At 46.2% G+C, this 19,022-nt stretch overlaps 1 protein-coding gene across 4 annotated transcripts in view; it reads right to left on the bottom strand.

The window, feature by feature from the left end:
* The window catches only part of Stat5b (signal transducer and activator of transcription 5B), a 72,750-nt gene that overhangs the window by 26,945 nt on the left and 26,783 nt on the right, over positions 1-19,022 (bottom strand). For 2 of the 4 annotated variants that reach the window (XM_076543402.1, XM_076543404.1), the window contains exon 2: positions 3,159-3,296. In XM_076543402.1, coding sequence (XP_076399517.1) covers positions 3,159-3,286 — 128 coding nt within the window. In that variant the 5' untranslated portion in view covers positions 3,287-3,296. Of the gene's footprint in view, positions 1-2,335; positions 2,372-3,158; positions 3,297-17,908; positions 18,332-19,022 lie in introns of those variants that run through there. The other 2 variants (XM_006992900.4, XM_076543403.1) reach the window with 2 other exon arrangements.

Raw genomic sequence — 19,022 nt, forward strand, 5'->3', positions numbered from 1 at the left:
GCTGCTCCCGCACAGGCGAGAAGCCAGTCCACGGGCCTCCTGTCATCCAGAGCTGTTCAACTGGTGACAGCGGCGGGGTCCACTTCCTCCTTATCTTTTTTTTTTTTTTGTCCTTTTAAAATTTTTGTCTACAAGTTAGGCAACAATTGCTACTGGGCAATACTTAAGTGACTTAGCACACTGAGAGACCAAACAGCTGTCACGCTGAAATAATATCTAATTACTGCTGACCAGGTCCAGAGCCAGGGAAGAGAGCCAGTGGTAGCTAAAAGACGGCCACCCGCAAATCCCTGCAGTTAATGAGTGCCCGGTGGCAGACAGAGCCGTGCACGGGTGCACTAACGCCCCGAGACTGTCATCAGAGACCACCTGACCTGTGTCTGGAGGAGGCAGGGACCAAAGCCAAGTGTTAGATGTGTATGCGCTACGTATTGAAGAAAACACGTCGTGAAGGCAAGTCTAGAAGGATGAAGGGACAGACAGCCTTGCATCTCTGTTCTGGCTGGGAGCCCAGGATCCGGTCTCTGAGCAGAACTCAGCAGTCTGGCCCTCAGTGTGAACTCGGCTGTGACTGACGACAAGAGACTTCATGACAGCTTCAGTATGAAGAGCTGGAGACTCCTCATTGATATCTTTCTTTTCTTTTCCAGACTGGGTGTCTCTGTGTAGTACTGGCTGTCCTGGAACTCGCTCTGTAGACCAGGCTGGCCTTGAACTCACAGAGATCTGCCTGCCTCTGCCTCCTGAGTGCTGGGACTAAGGCGTGCGCTACCACCATCTGGCCCATATTTTTATTTTCTTATGAAAAACAAAATTATCTAAAATCCAAGTTTTCCTTAATATCAATGCAAATCTTTCAAAGCTTATTCAGTAAGAAGACTACCCGGGAGATCTGCTAGATGAGAACCTATTCGCGGAGGACTGCCATGAATTCCTGGGCTGGAGTAATTCTCCTGCCTCAGTCTCCTGAATATCTGGAATTACAGACATGCACCATTGTGCTCAAATAAATGAAAGCCTTGTTTTGTTTTCTTGTGGTGTTGGGCTAGGTCCTTGTGTTTGTTGGACAAATGTTCTACCATTGACTGACCTACATCCCAATTCCAGCCTCTAAATGAGATTTTAAATAAACAGAAACTTCCTACTAATGTTTTCCTAAATCCCCCAAATCATTAAAACAGAAAAAAAAAAAAAAAGGAAAAGGAAAAACACTAGCCCAGGTGTGTTTGATGTTCTCATATTTAGCCAGGTTTTCCCCCCTCTTAATTACATGAAGCTTGGATTTTTTTTTTTAATTGCCTAGAAAATTGCCTTCCTTCAGCACTCCGCTTCTGAACAGAACCCTGCTAACAAGCTGTAGCAATTACTCAAAGGCAGTATCACCGGTGGGCATGAACAGTCTTCTCCACCAGGGCTGGCGTCTTCTGGGAGTAGTCAAAGAGAAGCCCACCACCCTGGTGAAAGCCCGGCTAGTCTGACTGACATGTCAGACTGACTGACAGACTGGGCTCCCTGGCCTGAGCACTGCCGGGCAGAGCTGGCTGCTGGTGTTCACTGCTGTCGCCGAGGGCGTTGCAGGGCTGAGGGGCAGCTCAGTGGTGGGCAGCTTGTCTTGTGTGTGGATGCGCTGTCACTGGACTGTGGGACACCTACCCAACAATCTTAAAACTCAAGTGTGTCATTCATAATTTGAGAAGTAAAGATAAAAATGTTGGCTAAGTCATTGTTAGGATTTTAAAAAAACTGTGTGTAACTGTGTGTGTGTGTGTGTGTGTGTGTGTGTGTGTGTGTGTGTGTGTGTAAGACAACATGCATGCCACAGAATAGTAAGGAGGTCAGAGAACAACTTTCAGGGGTCAGTTTTCTTCTACCACATGGGTTCTGAGGATGAAATTCAGGACCTCAGGCTTGGTGGGCAAGTTCCTATACTCACTGAGCCATCTTGCCCCATTGTTAATATTTTAGAATATTTTTGTCTGTGTATGTACATATAAATTAAAAACATGAATGTTTCAAGCCAGGTGTAGTGGCATATGTCTTTAATCCCAGCATTCAGGAGGCAGAGGCAGGTGGATCTCTGTGAGTTCGAGTCAGAGACTGCTCTACATAGTAAGTCCCAGGACAGCCAGAGCTACATAATGAGACCCTGTCTCAGAAAAACAAAGAGCCGTGAATGTTTTGATTGTTAAATTAATATATTAACTATCTGGTTTGTGAGATATAAATTTCAGCATGTGGGAAGCACAGGCAGGCTGATCTTGAGTCTAAGACTAGCTGGTCTACACAATGAATATAATGAATGCAGGCCACCCAGAACTACACAGTGACAACTTACCTTGAATAAAAAGCCAGGCATGGTGCACATCTTTAGTCCCAGCACTCAGGATGTAGAGGCAGATGGATCTCTGAGAGTTCAGGGCCATCCTGGTCTACATAATGAGTTCCAAGACAGCTGGGGTTCCATAGAGGGACCTTGTCTTCTCTACTTCTCTGCCCCCGCCCCCCGCAAAAAAAGCAAGTTCAGGGGTTGGAGAGATGACTGTGTGCTTAAGGGGGCTTCTTGCTTTTTCAGAGGACCTGAGTTCAGATCCCAGCACCCACACTGGGTGGCTCACAATCACCTGTAACTCCAGGTGATCTGAGATCTGACTCTTGTCTTCTGGCCTCTACAGGAACCTGCCCTCAAGTGTACATACCCACATACAGACACATACATATACACATAATTTAAATAACAACAGAAATTAAAATTCCAAGAGTTATTTTATCTCCCTAAACCTAAAAGAAGGCTAAACACCCTTTCCTGAATTACATAAGCAGTTTCCAAACAGCTTTTCTTGGAGACGGGGCCTAAGGACTGAAGCCAGAGCCTTATGCATGCACCCTACCACTGAGCTACACACCCAACCCAACACACGAAGCTTTTTAAATTTCTTAAAAAGACAGGGACAGGATCTCTCTTTGTAATTCAGGCTGGCCTGAAATTTGCAATCCTTCAGCCTCAGCCTTCAAGGTGTTAGGATCATGGGGGTTACCGGTGGGGACCACTAGGCCCAGGCTACGCATAGCTTTTAAAGTCTCAGTTATAACATTTTTCTAATCAAAATTCAGTATCCTTGTGCTTCCCAAAACATGATGTAGAAACGTTGTTCACCTACCAGGCTTGGCTCTCAATCCACTGGGATAAATAGTGCCGCACCTCGATGGGGAAATGCTGGCCATACAGCGCCTGCATCTGGTGAAGAGCATCGCCCTGGAGCTGCTGAGCCTGTATCCACATTGCCATGGTTCACCACCTGGTAAACAAAGACCTTGATTTGTCTGATTCTAGCACCCCCTCCCCATTCAAAGCCACTGGAATAAACACTGGTTTAAAAGTGAATGTTCTTCCTCTTTTTGGTACACTAAACGTCAAGTCTTTAAATTTTTCTTCTTTATTATGGTGTGTGACATGTGTGGATGCACATGAACCATGGTGAATGTGTAGAGGTCAGAGGACAACTCTGTGGAGACAGTTCTCTCCTTGCACCTTTATGTGGGTTCTGGAGATCAAACTCGGGGTGCCAGGTTGCTCAGCAACTGCCTTTCCCCACTGTACCATCTCACTGCCCGGGATTAATATTCTCTGGCTTTGAGCTTTATAATGTTTTAAAAATGCAGCCACTTAGGATGGCCAGGGGAAGGGGCCCCAGACGGGTCTATGAAATGTTGACTATTGCAGTCAAAAGGCAAAATCACAGCCAAGAGGCGGTGACACACGCCTTTAATCCCAGCACTCGGGAGGCAGAGCCAAGTGGATCTTTGTGAGTTCAAGGCCAGCCTGGTCTACAGAGCGAGATGCAGGATAGGCTCCAAAACAACACGGAGAAACCCTGTCTGGAAAACCCAGAAAAACAAAAAAGGCGAAATCGTAAAACCAGCTTTAGGGATGGCTTTGCTATCCTAGTCCTGGTCTTTACTTCTATTTGAAGGTTCCGTGGGTGCTAAGCAGGGATTCCACAGTCATCATGAACGATCAGCAGAGCGATCCGAAACGTAACTTTAGATTTGGGCTTTAGGAGATGGAAGAATGGGTTACCATTTGAAAAGGAGCCGAAAGAGAGGTGAAAGAGAGCAGACTGAGGCCTGAGGCCTGAGTGTTATCTCAGTCAGCTTTGCAGCCATACTCCTACCCAGAGCAGAGGCTTAGCTTGCCAAGCTCCCGAACGTTCGCCCTGGGAGTTACTGCTATGCAATTTGTAGAACAATGTTTTGTTAAATTACAGTATGCACAGCCAGCACAAAAACAATGCATGCCAACTAAGAGGGTAAGAGTGGACTGTTGTGTTCTACTGGTGAGAGTGGGCAGGCTTCTGGTGGGGTCGGTCTGTTGGGACTTTTGTAGTGGAGACTGAAGCTCTGACCTTGACCAGGCAAATGCTGCACAACTGATCCATAGCTCCAGCCTCTTTTTACCTTTTTATTTGGAGACCATGTCTCACTCAGTCGTCTAGGCTGACCACTCACTCTGTGGTTGGGGTAGGACTTAAACTTGCCATCTTCTTTTTTAATTTAATTTAATTTTTTTTTTGTTTTGTTTTATGAGGCAGGGTTTCTCTGTGTAACAGTCCTGTCTGTCCTGGAACTCATTCTGTAGACCATGCTGGCCTCGAACTCACAGATCCATCTGCCTCTGCCTTTCAAACGGGATTGTTGTGGGATCAAAGGTGTGCGCCATCAGGGTCCAGTTAAATTTGCCAACTTCTAACCTAGGATTACAGGCTTCAGACACTAGTCTCATCGATAGTGAGTTTTTGTTTTAAACAGGCTCTTGAGGTAGAGCATGCCTATAATCCTAGAATTCGGAAGGTAAAGGCAGGAGGATCAAGAGTTCAAGCCAACTTGGGCTTCCTGAGGCTCTGTCTTAAAGAAACAACACCAAAATCAAAACAAACACCACCAACGAAATCCTGATTCAGAAAATGGCTTCATGACCACTAGGATCCTTTTCAGACAGACCTGAGAATTGAAGGCATTTGGCCAAGACCTTCCTGGAATCCCCAGACTGGAGAAGCAATGTCATATGAGGAGGACATAAAGACCAGATCTTCCCTAATGCTGCTTTCTGTAATGTGGGACTGCGCATCTTGAATCCCATCTAAAAATGACTGAGCTACCGATTTGCACAATCCTCCTAAGCACTATGTTACAGCCACGGTCCAGTGCACTGGACCTTGGTTTTGTTGACTACCAGAGACTGCACACGTGTGCCAGGAAACAAAGATCCCTCTCTGTGATCAGGGCGGCCTGATCAAGTAACACTGAGCTATTTATGGGACAAGTCCGTTAGCCAACAGTGAGGAGTGGGGTGGGTGCCGGGTACCCATTTCAGATGCACATGCTGCTGCAGAACATTTGAATGGTGCACACCTTAATTTGGGCTTTCGGACTGGGACAATGGTGAGATCTTCCAAGACAGCAAATCTCAGTGGATGTGAGCTCACCAGAAGAAAACTGGGAACAGAAGAGCAATTCTACTTCCTAGTCAAACATCTCCCAATCAGAACAGTATCAGCTTGTGGTTTCGGAGGAAGGGTAAAGGGATGGGGGATGAAGGAGACTGGAGATCTAAGAATGTGGAAGCGCACAGAGGCGTGAAGAGAAGGGTCCAGTAGCAGTCTTCCTCAGTTAAGAACAAGGATGGGGTGCTGGAGAGATGGCTAAGTGGTTAAGAGCACTTGTTGCTCTTGAAGAGGACCTGGGTTTGGCTCTCAGCACCCACATGATGACTCACAACCATCTATACCTACAGTTCTAAAGGACCTGATGCCCTCTTCTGGCCTCCAAGGGCCATGCACACACATAGTGCACAAACATACAGGCCCACAGAGCACTCACACACATAAAACATCTTTTCTTCCTTCTTATTTATTTATTTATTTATTTATTTATTTATTTATTTATTTATTTATTTATTTATTTATTTATTTATTTTTGAGACAGGGTTTCTCTGTAGCTTTGGAGCCTTTCCTGGAACTCACTCTTTAGACCAGGCTGGCCTCGAACTCACAGAGATCCACCTGGCTTGCCTCCCAAATGCTGGCATTAAAGGCGTGTGCCACCACCACCCGGTCCATAAATACATCTTAAAAAAAAAAAAAAAAAAAAAACAAGGACCAGGCTAGGGAGCTGAGTAAAGTACTTGCCTTACAAGCACAAGGAACCAAGTTTGAATTCCAGAATCCGGGTAAAAATCCAGGCAGGGTGGTGAACACTTGTAATCTCAGTGCTGGAGAGGTGCAAACAGGTAGATCCCCAAGGCTCACTGACCAGTCAGCCTGACCTAACTCCAGGCCAATAAGAAACTGTCTTTAAAAAGGGGAAGGGGCAACAGGGCGGTGGTGGTGCACGCCTTTAATGCCAACATTCAGGAGGCAGAGCCAGGTGGACCTCTGTGAGTTCGAGGCCAGCCTGGTCTACAGAGCGAGATCCAGGACAGGCACCAAAACTACACGGAGAAACCCTGGGAGGAGGAGAGATGGGTCAGTGGTAAGAGCACTGGCTGTTCTTCTAGAGGACCCAGGTTCAATTCCCACCACCCACATGGCAGATGACAACTGTCTCTTAACTCCAGTTCCAGGGGATCCAGACATTCGTGCAGGCAAAATACTCATACACATAAAATAATAAAATAAAAATAATTTTAGCTGGGCGGTTGTGGCGCACGCCTTTAATCCCAGCACTCGGGAGGCAGAGGCAGACGGATCTCTGTGAGTTTGAGGCCAGCCTGGTCCCAAAGCGAGTTCCAGGAAAGGCACAAAGCTACACAGAGAAACCCTGTCTCAAAACCCCCTCTCCCTCCCCCCCAAAAAAGAGGCAGAGGCAAGTGGATGTTTGTGAGTTTGAGGCCAGCCTGGGCTACATAGTGAGACCCTGTCTGATGTTTCTGAGGTTAACTTCAAGCCTCCATAAGTGTACATCACACACACACACACACACACACACACACACACACACACACACACACACTTGGACCCACATATGCACATCTACATGCTCACCCCTAGAACAAGGTAGAAGCAGGACCTCACTGTAGCTCCCTTAGTGAACATGTGAATGATTCCAACAGATACAAAACTCCCTTGTGTTTGCAGATTCACCTGCTGAACTGACCCAAGACAAAAGAAGGAAAGAGGTGGGAAGCCCCAAGCCCTCTTCCCGATCCACTCAGATAAAATAGTGCCGTGCTCACTCTCTGCTCCTCTCCATTTCTGTTCCTGTCTCCACTGTCTGGCACGCATCATGTATCTATTCTCCACTGTCTGGCACGCATCATGTATCTATTCACCACTGTCTGGCACGCATCATGTGCCTATTCACCACTGTCTGGCACATATCATGTATCTATTCACCACTGTCTGGCACGCATCATGTATCTATTCTCCACTGTCTGGCACGCATCATGTGCCTATTCACCACTGTCTGGCACACATCATGTGCCTATTCACCACTGTCTGGCACATATCATGTATCTATTCACCGCTGTCTGGCACACATCATGTACCTATTCACCACTGTCTGGCACACATCATGTATCTATTCACCACTGTCTGGCACACATCATGTATCTATTCACCACTGTCTGGCACACATCATGTATCTATTCACCACTGTCTGGCACGCATCATGTATCTATTCACCACTGGCACACATCATGTATCTATTCACCACTGTCTGGCACACATCATGTATCTATTCACCACTGTCTGGCACGCATCATGTACCTATTCACCACTGTCTGGCACGCATCATGTATCTATTCACCACTGTCTGGCACGCATCATGTACCTATTCACCACTGTCTGGCACACATCATGTATCTATTCACCACTGTCTGGCACACATCATGTATCTATTCACCACTGTCTGGCACACATCATGTACCTATTCACCGCTGTCTGGCACACATCATATATCTATTCACCACTGGCACACATCATGTATCTATTCACCACTGTCTGGCACGCATCATGTATCTATTCACCACTGTCTGGCACGCATCATGTACCTATTCACCACTGTCTGGCACGCATCATGTATCTATTCACCACTGTCTGGCACGCATCATGTACCTATTCACCACTGTCTGGCACACATCATGTATCTATTCACCACTCCCTGGCACACATCACGCACCTATTTACTAACGAAGGAGAAGGACTTTTTTTAGAACAGGGCCTGGCACATAAGTATCACTACTTTTTGTTGCTTAAATCAACACATACAATGAAACTGAACATATCAACTATTTTCTTTAAGATGTATCTATTTCATATTTATTTATTTAATGTGTGTGGGTGTTTGGCCTGCATGTAAGTCTGCGCACCACATATGTGTAGTCCAAACAGGCCAGAAGAAGGCTGGGCTTCAGATCTTCTGGAACTGGAGTTACAGATGGTTGTGAGCTGCCATGTGAATGCTGGGAATTGAACCCGGGTCCTCTGGAAGAACAGCCAGTGCTCTCAACAGCTGAGCCATCTCTCCAGCCCCATATCAGTTCTTTCTAAAGTTACTGATGAAACATAACATCAGTATGAAATTCTAAGGTGTAGAAAGATATCTCTCAAATTAGCTCATCAGCTACGACTGAGTAACTTGGGCCTATGTGAGTGACATTTTTCTGTCTAGTTTTTAATTTGTTTTAACTTATCTTTCCCCACTGACCTCCAATAGAAGTAAAGAGGACATGCCTCACTGTCCTGTCCCCAGAGGGCCTGTGTGGTGGCTCAGCACAGAGAGAGGTAAGCAACCATTGTTAAGTGAGTGGCTCTCTCCCTTCCTAACGCTGTGACCCTTTAATAACAGTTCCCCAAGGTGTGCTGACCCCCAGCCACAAAATGATTTTCGTTCCTATTTCATAACTGTAATTTTGCTACTGTTACAAATCGTAATGTAAAATCTCTGTTTCCGATGGTCTTAGGTGACCCCTGAGAAAGGGTCGATCAACCCCCCAAGGCGTCATGACTCACAGGTTGAGAACTACTGCGCTAAATGAACAAATGTATAAATATTTCACGTGTCCTGTTAGCCAAGCACATTACGGGAGCCTATTATTGTTCTAAGAGAAAAATACAGTTCAATGTGGTGGTATACATTTGTAAGCCCAGCACTTGGTAAACTGAGGCAGGAGGGCTGCAAGTTTAAGGCCAACCTGGGCTTACATGAAATACTTTGTCTCTCAAAAACACCTTTGTTTTTTGAGACAGTCTCACTATGCTCGGTGATCTGGAACAACATGTAGACCAGCTAACCTCGAACTCGCAGAGATCCACCTACCTCTGCCTCCCAAGTGTTGGAAAGGCGTGCCCAGCTCCAAAAAAAAAAAAAATGCAAAAGCAAAACCGCAAAGACAGAAGTACTGTGGAGATGCACCACAACATGCAGGGGCACTGCATAAGTGCAACGCGTAGTTTAGGTCTTACACTGGTTCTTAGTTTTTACTAAAGAGGAGAATGTTGAACTCTGAGAATTTGTCAGAATATTTTTGACTCCAATTCTGAGTGTATCATAGTAGTTATTTATTTATTTTTTAATAACATGCTACTTGAAGGGTAATAGTTGGTAAATACTAAATGGTAATTGCCTTATTTTGATAAAAGCAGCATAGTTTCACAACATAAAAGTGCTTTGATGAGGATAGAAAACAGAGCTACAGAGCACATTTTGCTTACTGTCCGGCAAGAATGTCAAGGATACAGGCGACAGCAAGGTTCTGAACGTTCCCAGGGCAAGTGAGGGATAAATACTGAGGGACAGATTTGACAATTAAACTGATCTGGTCATTACGCAGTGTATGTCTGAAGCAGCATGCCCTTCCCCAAATTGGCAAAGTTTGTATCAGTTAAAATAAAAATCAAGTGAAACAAAAACGACACTAAATAGTACAGTCATTTGCATTTTGCTTTTAAACCGTGACTTTTATCCGCACAGACTATGAGAGGCTTATGGATATTGTCATGTACCTATTATAGCCTCTGGCCCTCTTGCCTCTATTCCTAATGCTAAATACTCGCTGCAGACAGAAACTGCTCCTGTCCCTCGTCAATTTAGATACAGAAGACCTATAGTCTAATTGGTGCTTTCCCCCCATGCCTGTCAGAACACTTTCCACCCATTAGGAAGCAGCGTGCGCACAGGTGTAGGCAGGGGCCCTGTCCCTCACACCCCCTGCCTATCCAACCACTAGCCGCTACTCCACCGCATGGAGACAACCCACCCCGCGCATGCTCTTCCCTGCTCACCGACAGGCAGCTCAGTCTTTGGTGCGTGGCTTTCTGACAAAGGAAGTGGTTAGTACCTCTGGTAAGTCATCACGGGGGCCACTCTAAACCCTGGGAAATGGATTCATCGTCGTATTTTTAGGACCGTGTTGACAACCAGCCGGGCTCTGTGCAGCCACACTTATGGAGTTCCCAGCCTTCCAGAGCAAGTCACAGCAGCTCAGCCTGGACAGAGTGCGATTCCCAGGAAACACACCCAGCACCCATGTTGACCCATGACAGCTGGACCTATCCAAGGGTGGGGAAGGTTAAACACAGGGGCCAGAGGTGCCTGTTTATAAGAACCTCAGTGTCTAATTGTTCACAATGGTATAGGCTTACTGAAAGCCAAAGGAAGGGATGCCTATTGGGCAGGGGACAGGAACTATTTCGTATCAATAATAAATACTCTTTTATCAGAAATTCTCCCTTTAGAAAACATATATTTAGATCAGCTCCAGGGTAGGTAGCCCAGGCTTGCCTCTTTCAATGCCAGATCCTCCTGCTCCACCTCCTGTGTGCTGGAAATATAGGTGTATCGTGTTCTATTACTCTCGTACTGGGGACCAAACTCGGGGCTTTGTGTCCATTATACAAGAGCTCTGCCAACTGAGATACACTCCCAGTCCAAAATATAAACTTTTCCAAGGAAAACCATCTCTCTTTGAAGGATCTCAGAACACTGGGGCCGGGTTTTGCTGTAACCACCCTGGTTGGAAGGCAGGCTCTCGAGCTGGAAGCTCCCGGCGCCACTTTGCCAATGGACTGAACAAATTCTGGCTTGGAGGGGGATGAGGGTTTAAAACGCATGGAGACAGAGATTTGGCTTGCTGGACTAGTTTTTACTGTCGGGAGTATTTTATAGTTGCTGAGTTTTTCTTGGGTGGGACGAGAGCTCGAACCCAGGGTCTCATGCACACAGTGAGCACTCCATCGGGAAGCTGCACACTATCCCAGTGCATCGTACAGCCGCTACTCTCCACACCAGCCCAATCCCAGTGGACCCTACCACCATGCAGCCCAAACCTCTGAGACGAGATTCATGGTCCCAGGATGACGCCAAACTCAGCTATTCCCAGTTCTTTAGAAGATCTGCCCTCTTAACATCTCTGAACCTCAGCTTCCAAACCTACTGAGTGAGGAGGACACGTCGGCCTTTGGAGGGAGGTTGTAGCAAACATGAGTTGATGTGCGAAAATACTTAACACAGCACCTGAGTACGGCCAGTCCCCTAGACGGGCCGATGATTCTCTCACACTTACACACAGGCTTCCTTCTCCCCACCTCCATCCTAACCCGACACACTTTTCCAAAGTCAGTCCTCTGACTGACCAACAGCAATTGCTGTCCTACTGCTTAACCAGTATTCCAGGAGATGAAATTTACCTTCCGCTAAAAATAAGGTATTCTTTTCCTTATTTTTATTGCAGTGTGTGTGTGCGCGTGTGCGTGTGCGTGTGTGTGTGTGTGTGTACATGCACATGCCACACCATGCCTTTGGAGGTCAGGTCAGAGAATAACTTGTAGGGGGTTGTTCTTTTCTTCTACTTTACGAGTTCTAGGGATCGAACTCAGGTTGTCAGGCTTGGTGGCAATCATAATCTACTGAGCCATTTTGCTGGCTCTGATATTCCCATCTTTTTGTTTTGTTTTGTTTTTCAAGACAGGGTCTCTCTGTGTAGTTTTTGGTGCCCGTCCTGGATCTCGCTCTGAAGACTAGGCTGGCCTCGAACTCACAGAGATCCGCCTGGCTCTGCCTCCCAAGTGCTGGGGTTAAAGGTGTGCACCACCACCCGGCTGTCACTGACACAAGGACTTGTACAGACAAGGACCTCTGGAAGGGGGGTGGTGGGGAGGAGGAACTGTGAGTCCTGTTCTCCCAAACTGGGAGGAGATCACAGAAAACTGTGGAGGACAAAGTGGGCATGAGAATAGCTAGGCTTACACACACACACACACACACACACACACACACACACACACACACACACTCATTCACTCATGGAATTGTCCGCTGTAGGCAAATTCAAAGAGACAGAAAACAGTAAGGTGAAAATGCATTAGGGTTGGACAGTGGTTTTGGTTGTACAACACCCAGAAGACACTGACTCCTAGGTAGCTTAGAAGGGTGATGGGGTCAGTGAAATGGCCTGCAGGTAAAAGCACTTGTCATACAAATCTGATGACCTGAGTTTGATCCCTGGAACCCACAGTGGAATGAAGAGCAAATATCCAAAAGTTGTCCTCTGACCTCCACAAGCATGCCACAGCACAGACATCCACAGACCCATCACACCACACACACACACACACACACACACACACACACACACACACACACCCCAAACAAAATAAAAAGGTGAATTTTATGATACGTATTCTATTTCAATAAAGCTGTTATTGAAAAAGAGGCAAAACCCAGGCATGGTGGCACACACCTTTAAATCAGCACCAAGATTCAGAGGCAGGCAGATCTTTTTGAGTTAGAGGCCAGCCTGGTCTACATAGCAAGCTCGAGGCCAGCCAGGGCTACATAGCAAGACTCTGCATTAAGCAAAAATGAAATAGAATAGAATAGAGACAGAAGTAGAACAGTTGACCCCATCTCTCAGCACCAAGAGGCTCTGTCTGTGTGTCCTGCCACCACTGCCCCACACGGTGCCTGTGTCCTAAGGACCTGTGGTTGAGTTGTCTGTCATGTCACCCTCTGTACTTTTCCACATGTTGTCATACTTCAACATTTAAAGAGAAAGAAGAAAACAGAACGAGAAACCTAATATTGGGAGCCCGACTTTGGCAAAGGCTGGGGCCAGTTGGCAGATGAACTGGGTGTCTAAACATTGTTTCTGATCTGAAGAGTTCAAGGCGAGGAGCCAGCACCGTGAAGTGCTAACCCTCCCAGCCCCCGCCGAGGACGGAGGGACCCTGGGAGGGGGAATAAAGCTGGTCATGTTGATGTTCTCCCTGTCAGTGTCAACAGTGTGACTGGATTAGTGGTGACGATCAGCGAATAGGAAGGACTCTGAGAGACAGAAAGTGTTAAACAGAGTGATAGGGGATTAAGACTGTGTTCACGTTGGCCTGACATCAAGCAAGGTTAGAGTAAAATGACCACATCTAAAAGTAGGTCAATACCAGAGCCATCTGCCCTTAAAAAAACAACAACAAAAACTAAACATTGACTTGTAAGCAACCAGAAAGGTAATTCTCTTTCAGAAAAAAAAAAAAAATCATTAAGCAGATAGGAAGGGAACAGAAATAAAAGTGTTTGGCCCACAGAGAAACAAACAAGGAAAACTTTACCCTGGCAACACAGATAATCAGATTCTGGGAAGACACAAATCTTCCCGTCACGGCCCAGTCATGGCGTGTTACTCTGGGAAGAAGAGAGGTAATGAGGGAAGGGACAGGAGGAGAAAGGAGGAAGGAGCTACTTGCTAAGTACAGAGAGTAAGCCCGCACCGGTGGGTTCTTACGCATTTAAACGGCTCACCTCAATACAACGTGCATTTACATTACAACGAGCACAACCTCGAGAATAAAGTAGGCTGGACTGGGAGATGGCCCAGCTGGAGAAGGACTTAACTCTGCTGTCCCTAGGATCCAAGTTCAATCCCCAGGAACCAAGGGGAAAAGCTTGTAACCCTAGTTCTGGGAAAGGTGGTCTGGCGGGTCCCTGGAGCTTGCTGGCCAGTCTGGCCCAGTTGGCAAGCTTCAGGTTCACTGAGACACCCTGTCTCACAAAGACAGAGTGGAGAGCAATTGAGGAAGACACTCAACACTGACCTCCAGCCTCTAGACACGTGCACATGCAGAGTAGACCCAGACAAGGAGCGTCACGGCTCCTAAGGCCATGGGTGATGCCAGTCTCTGGAAACAGCATGTTCCTGCAGTTGCATGTTTCTTACTATTCACAAAATGAAAAGGAGGCTGGAGACACAGCCTAGTGGTAGAGCCCTGGGCTAGAATTCACAAGGTCCTACAATCAATTCCCTGAACTTCAAAAACAAACAAACAAACAAACAAACCAAAAAAAAAAAAAAGGAAAAAGGTACATCAGAAGGTGAATCTGGTGGATAACGCTCTAACAGAGGGTTGGACAAACACAACCATAGGGCAAAATGGCACCTCCAGATTTGATACGCTGAGAAGACAAAACAAAACAAAAAAACAAACCAAACCAAAACAAAAAAAAAACCCTAAATTACAAAGAATCTGGAAGAAAGCATCAACGGTGCTCTCCTCTGCAGCACACACACACACACACACACACACACACACACACACACACACACACACACACACACACACACCTGAACAGCAGAGATGATTGGCATGGCCCCTGCACAAAGATAACAGAGCCCAGGTGAAACATGCTGTGTTTTCCAGGACGTCCCAGATGAGAACCAGGATGCAGCATTGGGGGGGTGTCTCTCTGCTGGAGAGATGTTCACAGTAACTGCAACTAAACTACACACCTTAAAGAAACAATCAAGAACCAGACAAATCCCCCCAAATCCAGACTCTAACGCTAAGCAATTGGGGTGGGGGGCAACAGAGCAGAACTGGTTTAGAGAAAAAGGAGACAGGCGCACAGAGATGTGACAGTCAGTCAGGAGCTCGTAAAAGCGGACACAGGGTGGCGAGGTGGCTCAGCTTACGGCCAAGCATGATGACCTGAGTTCAATTCCCGAGACCCACACGGCAAAAGAACCAGCTCCTGCAGGTTGTCCTTTGACCTCTGTATGCGGGTTCCCTTATACATGCCCGCACGCGCGCGCACGCAGATAGATGTAAGTCTTTTTGTTTGCTTGCTTTTAAATCAGAAACACATCTTTAAAAGACATTATTGGGACAATTAAGGGAAGTTACATACGGCCTATATGTTGGCTATTATTGTGTCTTGTGTGGCCTTAAATTGGCGGTATAGCAGAGGATGACCTTGAACTTCTGGTTCTCCTACCTCTGCCTCCTAAGTGATGGGATTATGGGTGTGCACCACACTTGGTTTAGGCATTGGTGAGGACCCAACCCAGGGTCTTGTAATGCTAGGCAAGTGCTTTAGTGTCTGAGCATATTCGCAGACCTCGGATCAGTGTTAAATTGCTTGAGAGTGTCATGGTGTCATGGTGTGCTAGAAGGTGCCCCAGTTCTTACTGGCACAGACTCCAGCTCCAAGGCTGAGGGGTCATGAAGTCTGCCTTCACCTTCACAGAAGGGAAGCACGTTGTGTCGGGGTGACGACATGGGGTGATGACATAGAACCGACACCTGCTCACAGTTGGTGAAATCTGTCTGGAGCTCGCTCTTCTGTTTTTTCAACTTCCCAGGTCAGTAACTCATTTATTTTCAAAATCAGAATTAGGAGCAAAAAATTCAAAAGAGAAAAACAAAGCAATAGACGGCCAACTGCTGTCTCCTCTGGAACTGGTCCTGAGCGGTACTGAAAGTCTGGAGTTTGGGGGCTGTGTGTTGTGGTCAGAAGGATGCTAGCATTCTTGCCTATGAATTACTATCTCCAAGTCCAAATCTAACAAGCAACTTGAACAGCCATTACAGAAGAATTACCACTGTGCCATTTTCCAGATGACTGCAAGCATTTGCTGGAGCCCATAAATAACGACATCTGCATTACAGAAAATAAGAAACATGTTCCCAATATTTTCTTCATTAAAATTCATAGCCTCTCTCTTCCCACTGAGAATTACAGTACTGTTTCCACTTAGCAAAAATTTGCTTTGAAGAGTGTTTTGTTCTAGGTCAACTCTTAAGGACAACCACTGGTTAAACAGTACAATATATTATGGGAGAAACTGGAGATAACATAGACTAAGGGAATGGGAAAGCTGTAGCACACTAGCCTGATGGAATGGCACACAGCCATCTAAATCACACAGAGAGGCAACCATGATGAAATACACACACACACACACACACACACACACACACACACACACACACCATGTCAACACATCTTTGAGGACTAAGAAAAGAATGTAGTAAAAGTGTGTACAGAAGGCATATTGAAGAAACATCACAGAAAGGTCTAAAGGAAGATAAGCCCCTGTTACACTTAGGCCAAGGTGTTCTGATCCTTTTTTGTAGTTATCAAATTTTGTTTGAAACTTGAGAACTTGGGAGTGTGTTCTAGAATGAGTGAGGCCATAGGTTTGATCCCCATTCCCCATGTCACAAACTAAGTAAGCTTTTCAAAATATAACATGTGAAATAGAAAATTAGTAACAATAGACAATCACTAATGACCATCCCATGGAAACCAAGTTTAAAAGGATATGCAAAGACCAAAGAACAGTCAGGTAGGAAAGCACAAGCTGTAATACCAGCACTTGGAAGTCTGAGGTGATAGGATTCCAAGTTCGAGTCCAGCCTGAGCCACACAGTGGATCCCTATGATAAACAAAGACGGGGGGGGGGGGGGGGGGGGGGGTCGGGGTCGGTGGTTAGAAGAACGTGCTGTGTAACAGTGAGATGGGAGTCCAGACCTCAGCACCCATGTAACAAGCCTGGCAAAAGCTGGCGACCCTTCCAGAGGGATCCAGTGCCTGCCGGTCTCCCGCTCATGCATCTGCATATACTTGGGCACATGTAACCATGTACACAAACATACATACATACATGTTAACTAATTAGTTTTTCTGTTTGTTTGTTTGGGGGTTTTTGTTCGTTGGTTTTTCGAGACAGGGCTTCTCTGTGTAACATTTCTGGCTGTCCTGGAACTCACTCTGTAGACCAGGCTGGCCTCAAACTCACAGAGATCAGCCTACCCCTGCCTCCTGAGTGCTGGGATTAAAGGCGTGCACCACCACTGCCCAGATTAATTAATTAGTTTTTTTTTTAAAGACATAGGAAGAGAATATTTTCCGACATGTCAGGGTCCAGGTTATGACATTGTGTCACAAACTAGATAGCCTTGATTTAAGAAGGACATGAAATAGTAGAACTTTAGTCATAAAACATTTCTTTAAAGGAATGCAATCCTATCACTTCCAGATACTTAGCAACTTAATATGTTTTCAAGTAGTGGGTCAAGACTATTAATGGCTAAAATTAATGTGGAGCCAATGTCTATTTATATGTACCACTGGCTCCTTTTCACCTTTTGCATAACCAAAAAACTTATAGCAACTGTAGACAGAATAAAGACCACAGAAATCCATTCACAACAGTATAAAAATTCCTTCAAAAAACTCTCCTGACACGTGAATCGCACACCTGCCCACAACTGAGCTGCACGAGGGCCCTGGACATCACAGAGCGGCAATTGAAGGCCTTTGGAGAGCTGCTGGGATGAGATGAAGCAAAAGAAAACCTCAGCTGTTAGCTCCTACTCAAAGGCTGTCGGAACTGGGAGAACAGGCCTGCTCGGTTGCTATCAGCTTAGTCTGCACCCAGAACCTGCGTGTAGCCCAGAGTGGACTGGAACTAACCATGTAGCTCAAGCTGGCCTTGACCTTTCAATCCTCCTGCCTCAGTCTCCTAAGTGTTAGCGTTGCAAGAGTGCACCCCACATCAGCGTTCACTCAACAGTCTCTGCCACCAACAGTCAATCTAGGAAACAGGCTGAGAATACATTGGAAAAGCACACCTACCTACTGAGCCAAATGCAGGTTCAGGTTGCTGTGTTGCACACATTTACATGAATTATCCATCCATTTTTACTTTGGGTCATAGACATGACAATTGAATAAGAGCTTCTTGATTAGAAAATTAAAATGTTTTCCTGCCAGGAAGAAATAGTTTATCCAGGTAGAAGAATCAATGTCGTTATCAGGACACGTAATGATGAGTTGAAATCGTCAGCTGTCCACTAGCACTGGGACTCTGCCATCAAACGGAATCACTTTTGCTAAAACTACTTTTCTGGAAACAGATCTTCTCTCACTATGCGGCTACTAACACGTCTAAACATAGCTCAGCACCGTGAACAGGGGCTCCTGCTCCTAAGGGCTTGTGCCTTCGGCAGCCTGGCTGGAGGCAGAACTCTGTCTACACTCCTTCACCGTTTACTGGCTGCGACGTTACAGGAAGAAGCAGAGAGCGGCGATTTCCTTCCAAAAGGTCAGCTGCTTCAGACAGACCAAACAGAAAGCTCTAAGTTCTCGCCAACTTCCCCTCTGCAGCTAGTACGCAATCACATTTTGTTTCCAGTAAAGCTCCCAACAAAAACAAGCAAACGGAGCCTCTGCCACTGAAGGGTCTCGGCCGCCTAAAGTCGAAGGCAGTAAGAACATGAGGCCCCATGCTCTCTAAACAGCCAGGGAACCTTAAGAACCCCAACTTCAAAGTGAGATCATACTTGGGAGGAGGTGGGGGGAAGGCCAGGAGCCATCTTAGCCTCTGTTTGCTTTGTATGTTGCATGTGTGGTGCATGTGTACCATGGCACATGTGTGGCAGTCAGAGTATGTTCTCTCCATCCACCATTTGGGTCCCGGCAATCAAACTTGGATCCTCAGGCTTGGTGGCAAGTGCCTTTACCCACTGAGCCATGGCGCTGGCCTCCTCATTCCTATCTTTTACATGAATATTCCAGAAGTCTCTATCTAAAAATATGATAGTCATCTGGCGATAAAAGTTACAGTGACATTTAAGGTCTCTGAGTGATTGACAAAAATAAAATGTCAGCTTTTTCTCTTCTCAAACTGAAGTCAAAACAGCTATGGGACTGGAGAGATGGCTCAGTGGTTAACAGCACTGGCTGCTCT

The sequence above is a fragment of the Peromyscus maniculatus genome, chromosome 8 (assembly GCF_049852395.1).
Source record: "Peromyscus maniculatus bairdii isolate BWxNUB_F1_BW_parent chromosome 8, HU_Pman_BW_mat_3.1, whole genome shotgun sequence".
Lineage (NCBI taxonomy): Eukaryota > Metazoa > Chordata > Mammalia > Rodentia > Cricetidae > Peromyscus > Peromyscus maniculatus.